This window comes from Synchiropus splendidus, chromosome 1 (assembly GCF_027744825.2).
Source record: "Synchiropus splendidus isolate RoL2022-P1 chromosome 1, RoL_Sspl_1.0, whole genome shotgun sequence".
Classification (NCBI taxonomy): domain Eukaryota; kingdom Metazoa; phylum Chordata; class Actinopteri; order Syngnathiformes; family Callionymidae; genus Synchiropus; species Synchiropus splendidus.
Window position 1 is genome coordinate 23912893 of NC_071334.1, and position 20440 is coordinate 23933332.

The following is a 20440-nucleotide window of genomic DNA, read 5'->3' on the forward strand; positions in this document are numbered from 1 at the left end:
AATGAGCAGCAAAGAGAATAATGATTTTTTTTTTCATGTTTACTTTTGTTACAGGTACTTTATCTTGATAAGACTAATTTTGTCATGGAGATGGAGATTTTTTTTCACTCTAGACTCTGGTCTTCCAGATAGTATGAATTGATGGTATATTTCAGACACTATGCAACCTACCTTTGAACTCGACTCGATTTACAAAGAAATAAGAAACTGAGGAGATAGTGTTTCTCATTTTATTGCACATATTTGCCCTGGTCACATTAAAAGTCCTGTAACGTTCCCCCAACCCCTGAAACAGACCCTCCTCCCCCAGAATTTAAGTTACTGAACAATCCAACTGCTCATTTTTTAAAGAAATCCTTAAATAAAATGATTGTTGTGTTGTTTAAAAAGTGTTGTTTGCTACATTCATGGTTTTAGATACTAATATGTTGCACCCAAAGAAACATCTTTCATGATAAGTCCCTTGTACAATATTCTGTGTGGTGTTTGAGAAGGACCAGACGAGGCGTTCACATGCGTCGTATATAAGAGGCTTCTTATTTTTATTCTCACAAAAACACAACTGGAACATACAAAAGCAGCAACCTTGCCGCTGAAGAAGCTGCAACTTCGTTCACGACGTTTATCCGGGACAGCAGGCATCACTCTCACAACATCATCGTCCTGTTTTGTTTTGTTGTTTTTTTTTGTCTCACAGTTATTGTGGTGTTTTTTTTTTTACCGACCAATATTTGGATATGATACAAAATCGTACTGTACAGTTCTATGGTACACTCACAGGTTTACACAGAATGATTGGACTTGGGTCCAACCAGCGTGCAAGTGGACAGGAATGTTACATGCCAATATGGATTATTGTCTTTTCAAAACGTCACAGGAAATCAAATTTCTGGGTATAATATCTGGGTTGTCTACATGGGTTCAACATCCACAAACAATCACACGTTCATCAAGAAACCACCACAAGAGATTAACGTGTTTTAGGTTCACAAACAGTCTGGAATAATATTTTGGGAGATGTGCTTTGTGCCGTAAACGGTTAGCGAGAACGAAGGATGGATAAAAGAGAAACTGAATCATGAGTTTCTTCAAGTATAAAAATACAAAATAATTGTATAAAACATAGATGGCATTCTTCTTTTATACATGTTCAGAAAGTAAAATCTCTTGAAAATAAAAAATACATGGTTTTAATATACATACATAAATACTTCAGAAGTGATATCCCCTATTTCAATACATTCTTAAAAAATACTTTATTTTTGCACCTCTTTATTTGTCATTCCAATACTCTTTTTTTTTTTCTGTCTAAACTATTTGTGTCTAACGTTCATGATATAATAGTGCTGGAATGGCATTGAGCGCAAAAATAGTTCTATACATTATTTTAACTGATGTAAAGAGAAGCCAGTACATTGTTCAGTGAATGAACTGATGGTACGAAGACACTACAGGATATGTGTTACCGTGCCGCCGCCACATTCACATAATTATTTAACAAGCTAGTTGAAGTGCCATGAGTCTTAAAACTTCTGTCCAGTGCCTTCAAGTTGTTAGATTTCTAAATCAGTGCTCTTTACTTCAGACTTTGAATACATTATTTTTTCCTCAACACTTTCATCGAGAGTTATCTGATGTGCTAGTGCTGTAACGTAGCCGCAGAGCTAAAATTGTGCTATAACAAACACACATACTGTATTTCTAAATGCAACATGGTACAGTACAAAGAATGTAGCGCCACCTTGAGGCTCTCATTATAATAGCATATTAAGTTGTTAGTATATCTGAAATGCCAACTCTTGAAAAAGCTTGAGCCAAAATAGCTTTTGCTACCTTAGCATGAATGTAGCTTAGTTGCTAGCTGGGCGACGGAGCTTATTGCTGCTTTCCAGTTGTCCTCGGAACTGGGAGATTCCCAGCTCTGCCCCCAGATGACGTCACTCTAAGTCAGATTTATAAGTCAGGTGGTGGGAGGATTCTCACCATCCCGAGCGCGCAAACCAATATGGCTGCTCGGCGTGTACACAATGAGTCGGGCTACTGTAACGTTATGTATATTCAACTTTTTTCTTTCTTGAAATCGGTCGAATACATTGTGCTCTTCAACACCTACATATGCAAATGTTTCTGCAGTGTAATTTCACATTTTCACGCTGTTGTGGCGTATGCAGACCGTGCTAACAGTGGCTAATGCTATCCCGATCAATTGCTGCCACACTGTTTATGCTTTGGTAAGTGGAACATGCTGAACTCGAGTGTGACGTGATTCCCAGTTATTGACTTACCATTTCCGAGGAAACTGGAACACAGGATATATAGTTAACGGACTAGCTGGTAAGCTAGTAAGATACGTGTTAATGCAGTAAGTGGTTCAACATCGGTGAATTGGACAGTATACTGACACTGCTAGCCTGCTAATGTAGCTGAACTGCTGAACATAAACGTGCAACGCTTATGACCGCATAATACCCGTGCTGGAGTCAAAACAAACTATTTGTTGACTTACGTCGCCACAATGACGCTCCATGTGTTGTCATGTTTCCGTGACATCATGCAGCCTAGCTCTGACGAAAAGATCCAGACTTTTTGAACCTCCCTGGTGTAAAAGTGAGGCTTAATGAATCTGCGGGCAGACCAGAGTTAGTCCTGGACCTGAGGAGCAGACAGAAGATGGAGAGCAACAGAGGACGAGCGGAGGCAGCTCAGCGCTGGAGCAAAAATTAAACATGGAGAAGCAGCGAAGAAAAAGAGGAGGGAGAAGACAAAAACCAATATTTACCAACTGACAAATGTTAGTCAAGATGTTCCCACTTTCACCTGATTCTCATCCACCAGCATTAAAAATGGACTACAAGGTTTAGTAGCAGCAATGTAAACGACAACTACCTCCATTATAACCTGGAGAATGGGTCCGAGCCCAAAGCTGGGACCCGTGTGCTCAGTGGGAGCGGCAACAGAAGGTGAAAGTACTTTGTGGCTTGTGATACTGCAGCGATTGGCGATTGATGTCCTCACCACGTGGTGTCTTAGTTCACGGCAGGGACGCAAGAAAAAAAAACTGCACACTCATCTTCGTATTTAAATGCTTTTCTGAAAGAGTTTTCAGTAAAGATTTGAAAGATTTCCTTATGTGCAGCAGAGCATTGTTCTTAAAAGGTGCATGTCCAACTTTGACTGAAAAAAAAGCTAAAATATTATTTTTATTTTGATCTCTCATAAACGTTATAAATCAGTTTTAGATTGATTGAGTTTAGTCTGCTCTGTTAAAAAGCAATTCTGTCTGATATTTAATTTTGAACAGACCACGCCCCCGTGTGAACATTGACCACACCCACTTCCATCATCCATTCATGCCTCTTCATGTGCTTCTGACGTTGAGACCGATTCAGTTAGATCCCACAAGCAGCCAATGGAGAGAGTGACAAAAATTGTGGGAGGAAGATGGGATGACGAAAGAAAGGCAAGGAAACGAAAAGATGACAGTGTCGTCGGGCGCACCATCGTCACACAACCAACTCTGATTTGGTCAGTTCCTTGATCAGGAAGTCAGATCATCTAAGAAGCTACGACAGAAACCTCTAGACGAGCTACTACGTATCCAGTAACTCAAATGTCAAAACGCACATCAAGAACTGAACACTAAGTTTGGGGATTGTGGCCCCTCCCATCAGTCTTTACAGTTCGTCCTCCAGGGGGTGCTGCAGAAGTCAGTAGGGTTTAGAAGTGGAATACCTGCTGCTGGCCCTGGACTTTGGGGAAATCGTCTTTCTGCTTCCGGGTTTTTGGTCTCTCCAGACTTCCCTGCTGTAGGTGCTTCAGACGAGCTGCTACCGTAGGGCCCCTGGTCGGCCCTGGAGACTGGGTGCTATTCTATTGGAGGGAGAGAAGAAGAACTGTCAGATGGTGGCAAAAAATTAGTATATGGAGAGGAATGAAGGCCATAGTGAGAGTAAGAAACTGAGAGACAATAGTCAGGAGAGAGGGGGTTCAAGAGAGAGGAATGTGAGGGTATACAAAATAAGAGAGGAAAACAAGAGAGCACTCAAAAAGTAAAATACCCCTCTGATGTGAACTAGTTAATTGGACCAAAAGTCTCTTCTATAATAACTGGAAGACGATAACTGCATCATGTCAACTTGCAGCAGCATCTTGGATCTGATTCAGTTGAAATGTTGCGTCTGTGAAGACACTAAAAATCTCCTTACTGTGCTTCTTTGTTTGATTTGTACATGTGCCCTACAATTTTTAATGACCTGCAAGAGCTACATGTAGATGTCATGATACAAGCCAGAAGGAGGAGATTATGAAGTGAAGAATTGATCTGGAAGAGTCCTAAAAGTCGATCCAGGTAAAAGGGAATTCAGTGGAAACTGGGAAAGCAGATTAATGTTTGTGCTCCAAGACAAAAACCAGTGTCTCCTCCTTAGTGATGAAGGAGGATAATTTGTGTATTTTGAAGCGAACATACAAGACTGATGCCAACATTGATGCCTTCAGTAATTACTGTGTCAGGGACACCAATATCGAATTTGTTACCTGCCATCAGCAGACTGTTCAATAAACATCGATTTTGTTGCCTAGTGAAATGTTGCCACCCTGGTTTGGGGAAGTAAGAGAAACTGAAGATGAGCTAAATATGAACTATCATAGCTGTAAGCAGCACGAATAGAAAGGAGTCAAACTATGAAGCTGGAATCATGATTTAGGATAGGAACAGTCAGCAGGAATATTGGTTCAGATTACCTTTCTGCTCAGTGACTTGAGGATGACAGGAGCAGGTGACTTTGTCTGTGTTTTTCTACGATCATTAATTCTGTGAAATATCTTTGAGCCAATTTTGTGAACATGTTACTACAAGAAAACATCGACGTTAACAACCACTAGCGCATTTGATCACCTCAAGTTCAGCAATGATCTTCTCTTCATCGTCCTCGTCCTGGATCGCTGACGCTGCAATCACCGGGGGTGTAGAGGCGGGGCGCGGGGTGTCAGAGGAAGGCCGACGCAGCTTGACAAGAGTTTTAGGGGCCTCTCCGTCTTCTTCACTCTGAGGGTAAACGAACACAATCACGAGCTACATTACAGGCATCATGTCCGGCACTGATATGAGCCGCACGTTCAAGAGCTCAGTCGAGGTGACTTGACTTCAGGCGAGCACAAATACGCAAGTGTGTATAATGCTGCAACTTCGACGTCTAGTTCGCTGGACATCTACGTCTCACCTTCGAAATCTTGTTGGTGACAACAACCTCACCAGTCCGATTGGTTGTGAGTCCATGTACTGAAGGGAAACTCCGGCGAGGAGGAGGTGGAGGCGGAGACTTGGATGGCTTCTCTGTCCGGTATTTAGCCACACCCAAATCCACTATACAAGTTAGAAAATGCTTGAATTTCCACTTTTATTATGACCATATTCACTGATAACTTACATGACCCTCGGTGTGACCCAGACCCCTCCATGTTGTTGAGCTTCTGGGCGGCTAGTTGGACTTTGTTGGGCTGCTGATCTCCAATGGAGTTAGAGGATGTGGGGCCGCTTGAGCCGGCTGCAGAGGCGGAGGGAGTAGTGGAGGTCAGCGGGATCGTGATCTGAGGTTTTGGGGGAACAACAGGTTTGTTTATTTGCTTAGCAGCAAAGTCCAGTTCAGGAATAGCCTTCATCAGCTCTGCCTGAGTCTCCATCAGCTGCCGGTTGATGTCCTGAGCACTGAACTGCGTCAAGCTGGCCCGCTTCTCCTCCCAGTCCCGCTCTGCCGCCTAACAGAGAGAAAACACACAATATCAAACCCAAATATTGTTCCAACCCATCCATCCTCAAACATCAATACCAGTCGGACTTCAGCAGCTTTATCAGCTGGGCGTCTACTCGGCAGCTCATCGAGCACTCGATTCCTGAAGGCTACGGATGTCTGCACATCCTGCTCAGGGCCTGACACATCTGGCTCGGCAGCAGTGGGTGCAGGGGTCCAGTTGGCCAGGCTTGAGCTGCTACTGAGGTCAGTGAGGCTGAGAGATGGACTTTCCAGGAGGTTCAGGTCTTCTGATCTCTTGGATATCTGGCTACAGACATCATCATGACTCTTCCACACACCCTCGCTCACCTGCCTGTCATGACAAACCTCATCTAAGATTCGAAGCGCATCAAGAAAACAGCATGAGTACAGTGAGCGTGGCCCCACCTTCGCAGCGTGCACAGTGCATCTGTCATGCTGTTGCATCGTTTCAACAGTGCGTCCAGGCGATGAGGCTCCTCCTTCAGGAACTTCACTGCCTCCACCTCCACCCTCAATACCACCCGCATCTTACTCTGCAGGCTGGGGAACTGGTCTGCAGGGGAAAATTAAAATTGTGCAAAAGTATAACGTAAAAAAAGTGGTCACATGAATTTATGACAATCTCAATGAACACATAGCAAATACTACACATAGTGGACTCACTTTTCAGCTGTGTCAGCGTCTCTCCCAGCATCCTCAGCTCCTTTATCTTTTGCTCTACATCCTGCTCTGTCACCAGGCCATGATTAACAGAAGAGTTCCTCTGCAGCTCCTCCACAGACTTCTCCAGATCACTGCAGAGGAATTAGTGTGCGTCAACAATAGTGAAGAGAAACTGGTGCATCCATCACACCAGACTTTCACAGTCACAAAATCAGCCCAAATCCTTCTCTGATTCACACATTCTCTTTAAGAAGTAGTTGACTCACTGCAGCTGCTGGATCAACAGCTCTTCCTGGTTCAGGTACTTGAGTCTCTCCTCCTCTACAAGGAGGCGCTGTCTCTGTAGAGGGTCCTCCTGAGTCCGAGAGGCCTCCAGCATTAAGAGGTTCAGCTCTGACTCTGTCTGCCTCAGCAGGGCCAACACTGAGTCCTGGTTCTCCAACTGCCCAAACAAATTCCAACTCATCGTCATGCACAGCCACGGATCATACACACATTCGGAAACACACACACGCACACAGAGACCACGATACACACACACCTGCATGTTTCGCAGTTGGGAAAGTTGCTTCCGCAGAGCATTGGTGTTCTGCTGCAGGCTCTGCAGACGCAGCTGCATCTGCATTCGCGACATCACTGCCGGCTGATTGGTTCCCAGTGGAGGAGGGGGCATCAAGGCCAGGGGGGCGGACGGTGTCAGTGCTGACCATCAGAGAGACCAGTGTCAGTAAGTGGATAAAGAGTCATTTACAGTTTGTCCATCATGTGGGACCACAGTCAGTCCAGATGTATCGTCTTTGTGGTTCACATAGTTTACGTACATATACATGGGTGTATTTTGTATTTCTCCTCCCACATTCAAGTTCATGTGATGTGGTATCCACACTTTAAATCCACTTCAGAAAACACTGTTCCTTTTGAATACAGTCTTGCTTTAGAAAATGACATTGGATAAGGTGACCAAGAAAGGTTTCTCTTCTTGAACTCTTCTCTGCAATCTGACATTCTAGACGCATGTGGGGCACCATCTCTGATGTATTACATTTGCATCTGTGCATACTGCTGAAAGAAAATGCTAAGCTTGATAAATGATCATTATCTAAAAACGCAGCCTCAATTCAACATTTGCCGGTGGTTCAGGGGTCAAAACAAGTATGCCGTAATGAGTGTCTCTTTCATACAGGCTATTTTTCAGGAGCCCTCATAGACCTTAAAGGCCATCATACAAACAAATGACTATGTTGGAAAAAACAAGTGAACAACAGATAAAAGTGATGTCGCACTAGGAACGGTAATTGAATTGGCCAGTTGTGTAGGGATGATGACTGAATTCACAGCCATCTACAAGAGGGTTGGGCTGACCAATCAGGGTCTCTCGCTCTAGCAGAACTTTGAGCGGAAATAGATAACAAAATGACACAAACAAAACATTAAATATAATCACAGCAAGTTAAAAATAAATCCCCACTAACATCAATTTCCTTCATCAAAGACAACACCGACAGGAACATGAAGGAAACATTTAGAAGCAGAGACTTTTAGACAGTAGAAGAGAGGACATGAAGGAGCAATACACGGCGCCGAAGCACACGGAGGGGAGAACACAGAGGCTGACATAGATACCTGTCGACTTCTTAGCTCGTCCAGCTAAAACAAGAAGCAGGAGCAGCAGTTACATACAGCCAAAGCAGAAGAAGAGGAGCAGCAGTTAAAGCTAGCAGTCTAGGGAGAGCAGCAGTTAAAGAGAGAGGAGCAGAAGAGGGAGAGGAGTAAAGAGAGGTTAAGAGAGAGGAGCAGTTAAGACAGAGAAAGGATGGGTGAATGGAGAGGTGGGAATAGCAAAAAGCATAAGGGAGGAGGAGCTGTAAATAGGGAGGAGCTAAAACAGAAAGTTGAGTAAAGGGGGAGGAGCTGAAAAAGAGAGACATGGTAAGGCTGAGGAACAGTAATGGGTGGGGATGCACCGAATATTCGGTGGCCGAATATTTGCGGCCGAATATATGCGGCCGAATAGAGTAAAAAAAGCAACATGCGGCTACGGCAGCGAAGAGAAAAGTGTGATCTAGCGTCTGCATACAGTGCTGGAAGTTTTACGGTAAGTGTTGGAGAGCATGAATAGAATTGCATTGGCATTGAGTGTTCAACCAAACTACCTAGAGTCTTCTGTTTACTTTATTATATAATGGGTTTTTTTTCAATTACTATTATTATTTGAAAAGAAAAGTTTTAAATAATAAACAATAATATCAAAACGTACTTCTTTTGAAAAACTTGTATAAAAATGTGCACCCAACTATTTATATAATGTTATCTAATCTAATAAAAATTGTAAAAAAAATAAAATGTACACACAGTACATTTGGTGTTAATCAGTATTCATCCAAGAATTTAAAATTTTATTTAGCTTCACCTTTGCCATAAATTTTTGTTTTGGTGTATCCCTGTGTGTTAAAGGGGGCAGAGCAGGAAACAGAGAGAGGAGTGGAAAAGACAGTAGTACAGAGAGGGGCGCAGGGACGAGTCGCAGCAGAGGAATAGGAGTAGCAGTTGTACACTGTGAGAGAGCAGCTGTTGAGGAGCAGAAGAATAGGAGCAACACAGTAAGCATAAGAAACTTACGGTCATTTCCTGAACAGTCACTAGCAGACTCCATCTTCTCCCTGTAGGTGAACAAATTCAAATGTCAACAGACTGTCACTCATCCATCTGTGTCTTTGCTTTTGTCTTGCTCTGTCACTGCTCTGTGCGCATGCCAATTCTTGGTCTTTTGCTGCATCTATGTCCTCCCTATACAGGTCTGCGTCTCTTACGGGCTCTCAACTTCTGGCGCTCGGTTCAGGACTCGCTGCAACAATCCAGTCAGACTTGCAATCTGCTTCTCCATCACCTCCATCCTCTCCCTGCATAAACACATATATGTTAAACAACTGGGAGATCAGAAGCAAATAAACAAATAAACAATTTTTTCAACTATATTAGAGCCAGTCGCACTACCTTTTAAGCTAACTAAGTTAGGAGGTGTGTTTGTAATTCACACAACTGGACTTCAGGATATAGAAGCGCTATAACTGAAACAACAGGTGTAAAGGCTGTATTATGTTTACTCTGTTTATTAGGAACCTTAACCTGCAGAAGATAATTCACATTCACACACTCATTAGTACCTTCAGCTTCAGTAACATTTCTTACCGGGTCTCCCCTTCACTTCCCAGCAGCGGCGAGGCAAATCCTCCAGTTACACTTTCACCTCCTGGTCCCATCAGGCAGAGTTGCTCTGAGGTGAGTCCAATCACTGGACCCTGCCCTCTGGCTTTCGGACTGTCTCCAAAAACAGAAGATGTCACAGAGTCCCTGCGGAGATTCTGCCTCCCAGGGGAGCCACGCGCTGGCAGTGTGCCACCATATGAGTCCCTCATATCAGGAATTTTCTGAGGGGATGATGGGGGAGGGACCCGAAGGCCCATCGCTAGCATAGACGCAGCATAGGCTTCATTATAAAGTGGTCCTCCCGGTCTGTAGAGGGCTCCACTTTCAATTAACTCTCCTTGTAAAGCCGCTGCTGAGTAGGAAGTCAGCGAGCGCACTGACCCCGCACCACCTCCGCGCCGGTACAAGGAGCCATATGGATCGGCTCTGGCCGGAAGAGGCGAGTGTGGCCCACCAGCCAGACTCAGCCGAGTGGACTCCGAACCCAGCGAGTAGGGGTCTGCATAGATGCGGTCATCTCCCCGCAGAAGCACCATGCTACGTGACCCGCCCACTTCATCATCTGGTTTTACATCCCGGCGCTCCAGGATGGCACTGGAGGAGGCGCAGAAGGCCTGCGGGGGATGATGGGCCTGCTGGTGTGGGGAGGAATGGTGGGACTGAGAGTGTGGGTGAGGCAAGGAGTGAGTGTGGTGAGGCGGTCCGGCATACGAGGATGGTCGGCCACCACTATAAAGGAGGCGGGTGCGGGATGGTGATCCCGGCGGCGGAGAGGAATGCTGAGAGGACATGGGGGGGTTGCTGAGGCGACGTGTCGAGTCCTGCGGAGCGTAGACCATCTCCCTCTGTCAATCAGAAACATCAATACATCTACCTTCAGAGTGGTTAGTTATTTTTAATAGCAATGTTCAGCACTATCTTGGTCCAGAGCTGTGCCACAATTGAAGTTATTCCTGATGCAGCGTGTCTTACAAATCAACACTTTCATCCAAAGCAGAAACCAGGAAGTCTGATGTTCAGTGTTTTCAGCCAAAATTTGTTTTTTTTTTGGGAAGGTTCCTGCTTGACAACACCTGTTGAGGAGTGAGGAGTGCGCAGAACGTACCCTCAGGTCTCCATTAGCCATGTGCGGGTGACCCGGATAGGTACCGTAGACCGGTTCTTTGCAATAGATCTTGATAACGCAGCGGTCTTGCACATCTCTGGGGTCTTCCAGCTCATAGAAAACATTGCGAGTCTCATCTTTGATGAGCAAAGCTGTGCTGGGAGACCTGGAAGACACCACATAAGAAAAAGCACCAGCTCAACATTTGAACAGGCGCATAGTAATTGACCAGCTGGGACGTGAACCATAAACACGCAGATGAATAGGAGGAGGTTCTGACCTGAGCATGTTCATAGTCAGTCGCTGAGGGAACATGTGGACGATCAGAGCTCTGAGTGTCTCCAAGCTTGTCAACTCATGTGTCAGGTGAACCCGCCGGGTCTCCTCCCCCAGCTGGAGGAACAAGATGCCTGCACCCAGAAGAGAGATATAAGCAAAAAAGAAAATTGGGGTTAAGCATAAGACTCATAGTTAAAGTAGACATCTGCAAAATCATCTGGGGTCTCACCTGGTGCACGCAGCTTGGCCTGACTGGAGGACCGGGCCAGTGGCAGACTCTGGCGAAGCCGGTTCATCCTGTTGAATCCAATTGGAATGTCCGGTTCCGACATGGTTTCCAGATTCTCGGCAGAGGAGAAGGTAACCCTGCTCGACTGGTCTGCTAAAGCCGGCTGTGGCGGACTGTGGCGAGTCACGCGAGGAGTACGAGTCTGAGGAGAACAGATCAGGATGTCTAGGGCCTTTGATTGACGTCAGTGGCACATGCGACATCATCTTCTTCATCTTAAAGTGGGACTAACCCAATGGCTTTTAAAGTGATATTAGACCCCTACTGAACAGATCGGTGTAACACCTCCTGCATGACATAGGACCTTATCGCTGCACTGTTAAATGCCATTTAACAGCAGACCTGTGTGTCAAAATCCCACCGCCAAAGCTCACATGTTCATACACGGAACTTCAGCTCTGCTGCACTGGAGAACAGTGGCCATCGACGTCACTGTAGCATCTCCGGACTCAAAATGAACTTATACCACGAGTGAGGGAGGAGACCCGTGTAGTTATTCTCACTGCGTTACTAGTATCCGCCTCCAAAATCAATAAAGACTAATGTGATGTAGTGAAGTGAGCGTCCGATCTCCTCCCCATTGAGAACGGTTGCGTCAGCTGGCTGCTGCTGGTTCTTACTTGCTCCAATTTAACAGTCCCTGCTGGGAGAGACAAGATAAACGCCACACAAGAACTGATGCTTTGGTGGTTAAATGTGACCTTCAGAATATTCTCTTCACAATGTGCAAGTCAGTCTCATCGGTGAACCCTTACCACTGATTTTGTAAAATGAGTGATTTGATTCGCTTCCCATTAGCTCTTTAAAGCTCCTCAAAGATTGACTGGAGCACTCATGTGATGAGATCCATTTTTTTTTCTCGGGGAGACTCAGACCGAAGACTCGTCCCAGCCAGTGAGATCAGAGCAGCTACTTTTGTTTCCTCGCTTCTGTTCTGATGATGATATGAAGCTCAAAGGGACAAAACTATTCCCCAATCTGAGTGTATATTTTCTGAAAGGCTTAGAACGCTTCTGTGGAACCAAACTCAGGCTGCAGGCCAGATTCACTTTGCTGTCAGCTACAGTAGGCTGAGGAGATTATCCAGCTCCGAAGACACAATGTTTACATTTAAAGTAGCAAACACTCATGAAAAGTTGAGATATGCGACTAGAGATTTAGAGAGGATGGTAGTTGATTATCATCATACTCAAGTTAATTCCACTTAATCCAGAAAATGTTGGATGACTGGATGGCTTTACCAACTTTCTTTTCTACTTTCTTACGCACTGAATTTTTATTTAAATCTCATCTAGTTCAATGACATTTAGATGCTGATATCAAGTATCAATGCCTCAGAGATTGTAGATTAAAAAAGATTAAAAAGGAGTGGTTCGAAGAATGTTTCTTATTTCGCTGACGTATTTATTTATGAATTCCTTCACATTATTTAGGTAGGCACTAGGTAGCGTGCACAGACCACGCTACCTAGACAGTGTCACATGGCACACAAGTGTGCCGCTGTACCCCAGTTAAAAAACACTGGTCTAGATGATCCGGTTGCAGACAATTTCAGTCTCATGACCAACAGTGGTTGTCTCTCTACTAACTCAACCCAACTGAAACAAAATGTGTCTTGTTATTTTAATCTGCAAAATTTACTTAACTCATATTATTAGTTTTTGCATATCTAGTTTCGGTGAAGTTCACTGTATTGGATGCCCAACATGTTCAATGAAAGTCAACGTTGACATCTGACATTATAACACAGCAGCCTATAGTACTGTAGATACTGACTCATTTTCTTGGTTACAGCTTGTTGTACCATTTCTGTGGGGTTCCTAAATTCCTACAGTTGCCTCTAACTCTGTTATTGCAACTGTTCCCATTCTCCTCATCATTGCATAACCTCCATAAAGTCATGTTTTTATTGTTATATTACTAATGTGGCTTTCACAGTAATCTCCCGGCCTCACTTAAAGGCCATGAAACTCAACGCTGACCTACTTTGCAAATCCATCCTTCCACCCTATAATTTAAAGACACTGGGCCATTTTTGGAATGAAAGAAGTCAACAAATCCTATTTATGCCTCATTGTTACCTCAGGGTTGATATTCCTTCAGTTTTCCAGACCTCTACGGCAGTTAAATCAAACCCCCATAATCAAGTAGTTCATGTGAGCAAGAAGGATCAATACATTGTCGCTTCGGACAAGTAGTTCTCACAGATGTTTAACAGTAATTTCTCATTCTCTCTTTATGACCGGTGTAATATGGCACAGCTACTGCTACAGGGAAGAACAGCAGTTGCTGATAAAAATAACATAAATGGATCTGTAGTTACAGCTTCAACTTCAAACCATTATATTTAACCCTGCAGTCCAGCAACTGGACTTCCTATCCGCAAATGCTGAATTCTATCTGCATTGCTGCTGCTTTGCTCAAAATTAGCAAGTTAAGAAATGATTGTCATATTAATGACGTCACCCCCCCCCCAACATGACTTAAACACGGCTACACACTCTGCCTCATCACTATGGCGACCGTGATGGAAAAATCCAGCAATTTCGCAATAAACGTCTCTCAGCGGGATGTGCACCACCATCATCACAAATGCGACACTTCAACATGAAACAGATGTGTGGAAGAGAAGGAAAGAAAAACGGAGAGTTGAGGAGCAGCTGAAATGTTTGTGTGTGAACAGCAGCAGCAGCAGAGGCGGCGGGTGTTCAAATCCTCCTGACAATCCCGTCTGTGTGCTTGAGCAAATCAGCATTGGGGTGTGTGTGTGTGTGTGTGTGTGTGTGTGTGTGTGTGTGTGTGTGTGTGTGCAAGCATGCATGCGTGTACGTGAAAACATATTAGCTTTATCCACATCACACCAAGTGTGAAAACAAGTACCCAGTGTCCATGTTGATATCTACCAAGCTTTTAGTGAGCTAGCACATCAAGGTGACAAGCAAAGAAGAAGAACCTTTTAACTGTATTCTCGGAGACACACATGAACAAACACAGAGGTGCAGCAAGACTGTGTTGTATTAGAAGACATAGAACATTAAAATGTGGTGGATGTTGACCAACAAAGAAAATTGACTTGTTTTTTTGCTAAAAAGATTTGTTGAAAATGTGAAGTTGCCACATGTGAATAGAAGTAGATAATGTACCTCTTGGAACTGGACAAAAGATAAAGGGGTGAGGAAGACAATGCTGTCAATAGAAGTAGTGAAAATGATTGAAATTCACCAAATCTCAACCATTCTGCTTCCGTAGCTTGGCCATCACCATGTTGGTTTACCTGGTTAATCTTGTGCTCCTCCACATCTCGCAAGTTGCAGCATAGAAGCACTGTTATTGATAGGATGTCTGACGCTGATGGCAGGAGGCTAAGTTCCACACTTTAATCATTTGTCTGCCAAACTAAGCTTTTAAGAGAGAGAGCTCTAGTTTGGCATTTTTTGGGGGGGTGCACGAAGCACTTGCCGAATGTGAGCAAAATACTGTAGTTTAAGAGGAATCAAAATTCATGTGGTTTTATACCAGATGAATCACAGAAACACAGCTTATACTGGACAACTGTATGCTTATCCTGCATAAATATGTATGTCAGAAGATGAACAAAACTGTAGACATAATAGCTTGTGGCAAGGGAAAGAATCAACAAATATGTTTGTTTTTTTTTCTTTTTCTCGAGGAAAACAGCTGACCCCTGCACCTAAAAGCATTATTGTGGCTACAGCTACTGAGCTCATCTCTGGTAACAATTATTTGACTCAGATGTTTGTTTTCATAACATTTTGTACACATAGATATTTCTTTCTTTCTATCTTTCTTTTGTGAAATCAAGTTGTTCAGTCAGTCATCGACATGGCATGTCAGAAGGGGAATGGGCTGGGGGTGGAGTTATGGGCTTAGGATGCCCTGTTTCAAAATCCTAGCTAAAAGCCTGGATGTTGGAGGCACCAGACTCTGACTCCCACTTGAGATGGAATGAACTTTATTCCAGTGTTGTAGGAGAAGGTGCTTGCATTTCATGGAACAAAAATCATGAAAATACAACCGTGAAGGTGTGCAAGTTTAACATTGACCGACACAAGCGGAAGACAATCACTTTGAGTTTGAGATGAAGGTACTGACCTTGAAGCTCCAGTAGTTTGTCTGCATGGTAAGGAGGAGGAGAGAGAGAAGAACGAGAAGTAAGAGACAAAAAAACTACACTCATTATGAGATTTCAGAAGTGGAATTGAATAAGATTGCAGACTCAGTCATCCCAGAATCACCAGGAGCACTCAGACAATAAGGGTGCTGGCATGTGATTGAAAAACAACTCGGTTTGCATTTGAGCTGTAATTACCACATTTCAATGGATCAGTATTTGAGAAAACTTTTCACCACTTTAGTAACCGTCAACGAGTAATTCAGAGCATCATGTCTTTTTCCTGAATTATGAATAATTGGAATATCACCGAGGGAGTGTATTTTTGAACAAGTGTTATTGTCCCACTTTATTACAGCTCTATAATTTGATACATTCATATAAAACATTAGCAGTCAGTTCCAATGAGCTCAGATGGCGAGGTGGCAGTAGCATTGCAGAACTCGCTCGCACAAAGCACACTCAACAAGGAAGACCAGGAGCTCACGCAGCAGTTCTCATCCTCTAATAAGAATGACAAATCCCTCAAAAGGGGAGGTCATTTGTAACACAAAGTGTAATTACTGTTTCTTGGAGACATAATCAAAGTCCTTATGCGCTTTAAGTTCATTTGTAAAAGCTGTTCACGCTGCACAAGAACGATATCTCCTTTCAACATCATGAACACTGGAATAGCTGGATAGATCTACGTCACTGATCTGTTGGGAAATAACAGTACAATTTCAATACAACTTGTGTAAGCAATGTACTATTTAAACAAGCTTTCAGCACATTCAGTATCACAAGCATTTGTTCCACAAAAGCCCTACATACTACCGCACCAGGACAATATATTATCCATTCACCAGCTCGGCAGAACATATGAATGTAGTCTGCTTCACAATGTTTGAGAAAAAAAACAACAGCTTAAACCTTTAGTCTGTAATATTGTAAATTCCCATTGAGGAATCTTGTAAAGAGAACCACCAGACAGTGAGACTTCGAGTGCAACTATATCACATGTAGAGAAATCATGACCAGCTGTGCCACATCATACGCATTTTGACGTGTTTCCCAGACAGGAGATGTGATGCCTAACAGTGGTTATCCTGGCTCTCAAGTGGAAATCAGAACTGTCAGCGCCCGCAGGTGAACAAAATACGGTGGGTAGTTGAGCAAATAAACATGTGGGTCACTGAGTAATTGGTGCTCTAATAAGTTTGTTGATAGCAGATTAAACTGCAAGCTCCTCCACTGATAGGACTTAAATTACTTGTAATTGGCTCTCAGTCGTTAATCAAATGTTTACAGAGGCAAGTGAACTGAAGGCGAGAAAAAACTAGGTCCCAGCTTAGCCCTGTCACTACATTTTTGCGACTGGATGAGTAGCATCAATGCAAATAAACTACATCTGATATTCAGAAGGAAACTACCAAATGGTTTCGCCTGAGAAAGACTATGTATTGAGAAACATTAGATCCTCAAATGATTTTTCTGGTTCTCATAACATTCATAACAAATTTCCCTAAATGGCTACAGTCCTGACTGAACTCACATTAGACCTGACTGACTTCTGACTGGAGGATTAAATTCCACAGGGTTCTCTTGGAGAGAAAACACAATGTCCCTGAATAATTAACGCAAGGTGTCGTTTTAACTCCTGTTTGAGCAGCAGATCTGCAGAGACTTCAGTCCAGAGCAACATTTACCTCCATTTATCAGGATTATTGAGTCTGCAGAGAAGCCCGGCCTCTGGGCTCATGTGACCCACATACTGATGTTCTGTGGGCGCTGGTTCAAAACCGAAAAACCCGCACACAGTAAAGTCGCTGGATCTGGCCAAACTGTGTCTGGACCCCGCTTGGTGGAGGGGAACACGCTTTCGCACGACTACTATTTATGTTAATTATATTTCACGCAGCAGGTAAACAGTGGAGTTTTGGGATGTGGGAAATACCTCCACATTTGGGAAACATTTACCCGAGTTGGAAAAGACTTCTTGTTATCAGGTGTCTAGGTGGAGTCTTGATTAAGAGGGAGGGAGTTTTGAATCTGAGCAGTGGGAGCACTTGAATGGACAAGATAATCAGGACTAGCAGTGCAGTAAAAACTCTCACTGTTTGGCTTCCAACATCTGCATGCAGGTGAACCAAACACCAGACACAAACATGAGACGACTCAGCTGTGGCAGTTTCACCAGTGATAAAACAGGACTGTGGCTGAAAATGAACATCTGAATCTGCTTCAGTGCCACCTACATCATGAAGTCAAAGGGAACCAGACCACATGACCCGTACACTGGTCTGTTGTGCGTAACACTGTGGGTTCAGTCACATTCCCTGGTGCCAGTGATGGCTCCGAGAGCAGTTCCAGTCTTCAGGTAGACTGGATAAGATCGTGTATGTGCGTCAATGAGGACACCCTGCTGCTCTGTGGCAGGCACTGACCAATGAGACGGGGAACCTCCCACAAGATTTGTTAGCGGACAGAGGAAAGTAATGTGATGGTGGGTCGGCGTGTTGGCTCGCAGCACCAACATACATCCCAAATCTGAAGCATGAACGACGCATCACGTGGTCCAGCAGGCATTTCTGTGCACATGAACCCTCCCCTCTAAAGACCATTTATTAAAAAATAGTATGAGGAGGGAAGAAGAGACGAGCAAGAATGACCAGCTGCAAGTAGCCATCTTTGTACCCACCCACTGTGCCCCTCTGCACAGACACACAGTAGATGATCATGTGTGTTGGTACAGCGGTCATGCGCTCCCTCACACACACACACACACACATACACGCACATGCTTTGAGACTTGGCTGCTGCAGCAAGCCGGAGGACACATGACCACATGAACACACTGAACGCACGCACACTGCAGAAGTGTCACTCACTGTAGGGACGCGGAGGTCTGGCGTTACCGTAGCTACTTAACGAGGGGTGCCAGCGTCCTTCTTCTCCGTGCGCCTCCCTCCCCCTCCTCCCCCCGGTCCATGTCTTTTTTCATCCTCGCTGCAGCCCCGTCTGATTCCCGCCCTGAGGTTCCGCCACAGTCACTCGCCCCCTTGCTGGTACCTGGAGTATTGCCAGAGCGGTAGCTCCTTCCCTCTCTCTCGCTGTCTCTTGCCCTGACTCACGGAAAACTCCTCCTTCTTCTTCCTCGTTGACGGTGGCTCCACACCGTTGTCTCCTCTCACTGGGAACAGCGTGTGCTTCAATTCACAGCGCCGCCGACCATATGATATCACCCAGTTGCCTTATAAGGAGACGGTGGGTTGCCATAGTGACAGCAGACTCCACCTGTTTCCCAGGCTCCCGCTGCATATGAGGAAGAGACAGGAGGCCCCGTGTGGCGGATGAAACAAACAGCACATGGGAGGTGCAGAAGGAGATGGGCGGACAGACGCCTTTCTCACACTCCCCTCAGAATCCCCTTTTAATAAAACCAGAAAATCGGAAGAAAAATGTTAGTAAAATCCTAATGCAAATTATCCACCCACGATGCACAAGCCGACAAAAACAGTAGCGTTCATGTTTTACTGTTTTGTTTGCATTCATTTTTATCTCACTGCCATGGTTTCTCTTGCAGCTCAGACAATCTGCATCTTCATTCTGTCGCTGAAAATTAACAACTTTCAAGGTTAAATGTCTGAAACAATATGGCTGATAATATTATCTTGCTAAGGGAGTTGTGTTTCTGCCTTTGTTTATCCGACAGTCAGCCAGGCTGAACTGAGAAACATGAACATTTCATTGGTGCCTGCATAATGCCCTACTCGTAGTGTCGTCATCCTGGTTTGCATGACAAGGGTGGTTCTGCCCGGTAATTTCGCCAAATATGATCGAAAATCGCTCATTCTAAACCCGTCCAGATGTCTGACGGATGACGGGAGCAAATCGCTGCTAAGTATTAAACTTTCAAAAGTCAAATAACTCGCTCCCCAGTGCCGTGCGGCGAACTGCACCACTCCACAGAGTAGTTCTCTGCACAGCACACAACACTTGCCAAATATGAGCAAAATAGCTTAACAGGGATCAACATTCATGTGGTTGTATTTTTTTTTTCTTGTCAAGCAGCAAGCTTTCATATATATACACATGCATGGTTTGCATGAATGAATAAATGTTTAAAGGTGTTAAAGTTTAGAAAAACATCTCAGATACACAGCTGATAAAACTGTATTCTAATCTTGCATAAAGTCAGGACAGAAAATGAAAAAAGCTGGAGACACGATAGCTTGCAGAAAGGGAAAGAATCACTATTTTTTTATTATTATTATTATTAATCAGGGTTAGCCAAGTAAAGCAGCTGGCCTGGAGGCCCCGGCATCTGAAACTGTTATTGTGGCAACAGAAACTGAGTTCATCTCTGTTAGCGTTATTTGATGTCGTTTTTAAAACAATGAATTTTTGTTCAAATAGATGTTTACAGCTTTTTTTATGGGCTGGAGCGGTTCTTTGGATGCCATGCTTGGATGCCAAAATAACTCAAAAACTTCACCATGTCTTTCAATAAAACTTTGAGGAATTGTAACAATAGGATAAAAAGTAATTATATCTAGGTGGTGCTCTGAAGTTCCATCAATATTTAGGAAGATCCGTGCTTCATTCAGAACTAGCAGGTGTTGCCATTTAAGGTTGTCTTCGTGATTCGAGTGCAGTCATCCCGTCGGCTCAAGTCCAAATACAATTCTTAAATCAAAGAATGTGTTCCATTTACTCGATTGTATGCTGTGTTTTGTGTCAAAAAGTGTAAAGAGCGCCTTAGTAGAGTTTTGGACATCTCATATGCTAGTTTGATTTTAGTTCAGTGTAGTGAAGTAGATCCAGTTATCATCATCTATGGGTATCACCAACGTGAGACTTGCAGACAGCATCACATCTTTGAATCACAATCATTCACCACTCATACACGCATTATGTTCATCAAGCCCAGCGTGGATAGTCTTGGATAGTCAGGGGTGTCCAGTCCCTCCCAGAAAGTGTCGCAGTGGGTGCAGGTTTTTGTTGTAACT

General features: G+C 44.0%; 1 protein-coding gene across 7 annotated transcripts in view; it reads right to left on the bottom strand.

The window, feature by feature from the left end:
* Positions 1 to 514: 514 nt before the first annotated feature.
* LOC128762923 (SRC kinase signaling inhibitor 1-like) overlaps positions 515 to 20440 on the bottom strand; it is a 38626-nt gene continuing 18700 nt past the window's right edge. For 4 of the 7 annotated variants that reach the window (XM_053871502.1, XM_053871528.1, XM_053871545.1 and 1 more), the window contains exons 3-19: positions 15431 to 15451; positions 11258 to 11459; positions 11030 to 11159; positions 10750 to 10915; positions 9627 to 10489; positions 9248 to 9337; positions 9057 to 9097; positions 8061 to 8084; positions 6979 to 7139; positions 6704 to 6879; positions 6438 to 6568; positions 6180 to 6327; positions 5829 to 6105; positions 5430 to 5757; positions 5223 to 5365; positions 4898 to 5047; positions 515 to 3870 (exon numbers count right to left, since the gene is read on the bottom strand). In XM_053871502.1, the coding sequence (XP_053727477.1) occupies positions 3718 to 3870; positions 4898 to 5047; positions 5223 to 5365; positions 5430 to 5757; positions 5829 to 6105; positions 6180 to 6327; positions 6438 to 6568; positions 6704 to 6879; positions 6979 to 7139; positions 8061 to 8084; positions 9057 to 9097; positions 9248 to 9337; positions 9627 to 10489; positions 10750 to 10915; positions 11030 to 11159; positions 11258 to 11459; positions 15431 to 15451 (3204 nt within the window). In that variant the 3' untranslated portion in view covers positions 515 to 3717. Of the gene's footprint in view, positions 3871 to 4897; positions 5048 to 5222; positions 5366 to 5429; positions 5758 to 5828; positions 6106 to 6179; positions 6328 to 6437; positions 6569 to 6703; positions 6880 to 6978; positions 7140 to 8060; positions 8085 to 9056; positions 9098 to 9247; positions 9338 to 9626; positions 10490 to 10749; positions 10916 to 11029; positions 11160 to 11257; positions 11460 to 15430; positions 15452 to 18319; positions 18756 to 20440 lie in introns of those variants that run through there. The other 3 variants (XM_053871511.1, XM_053871555.1, XM_053871518.1) reach the window with 3 other exon arrangements.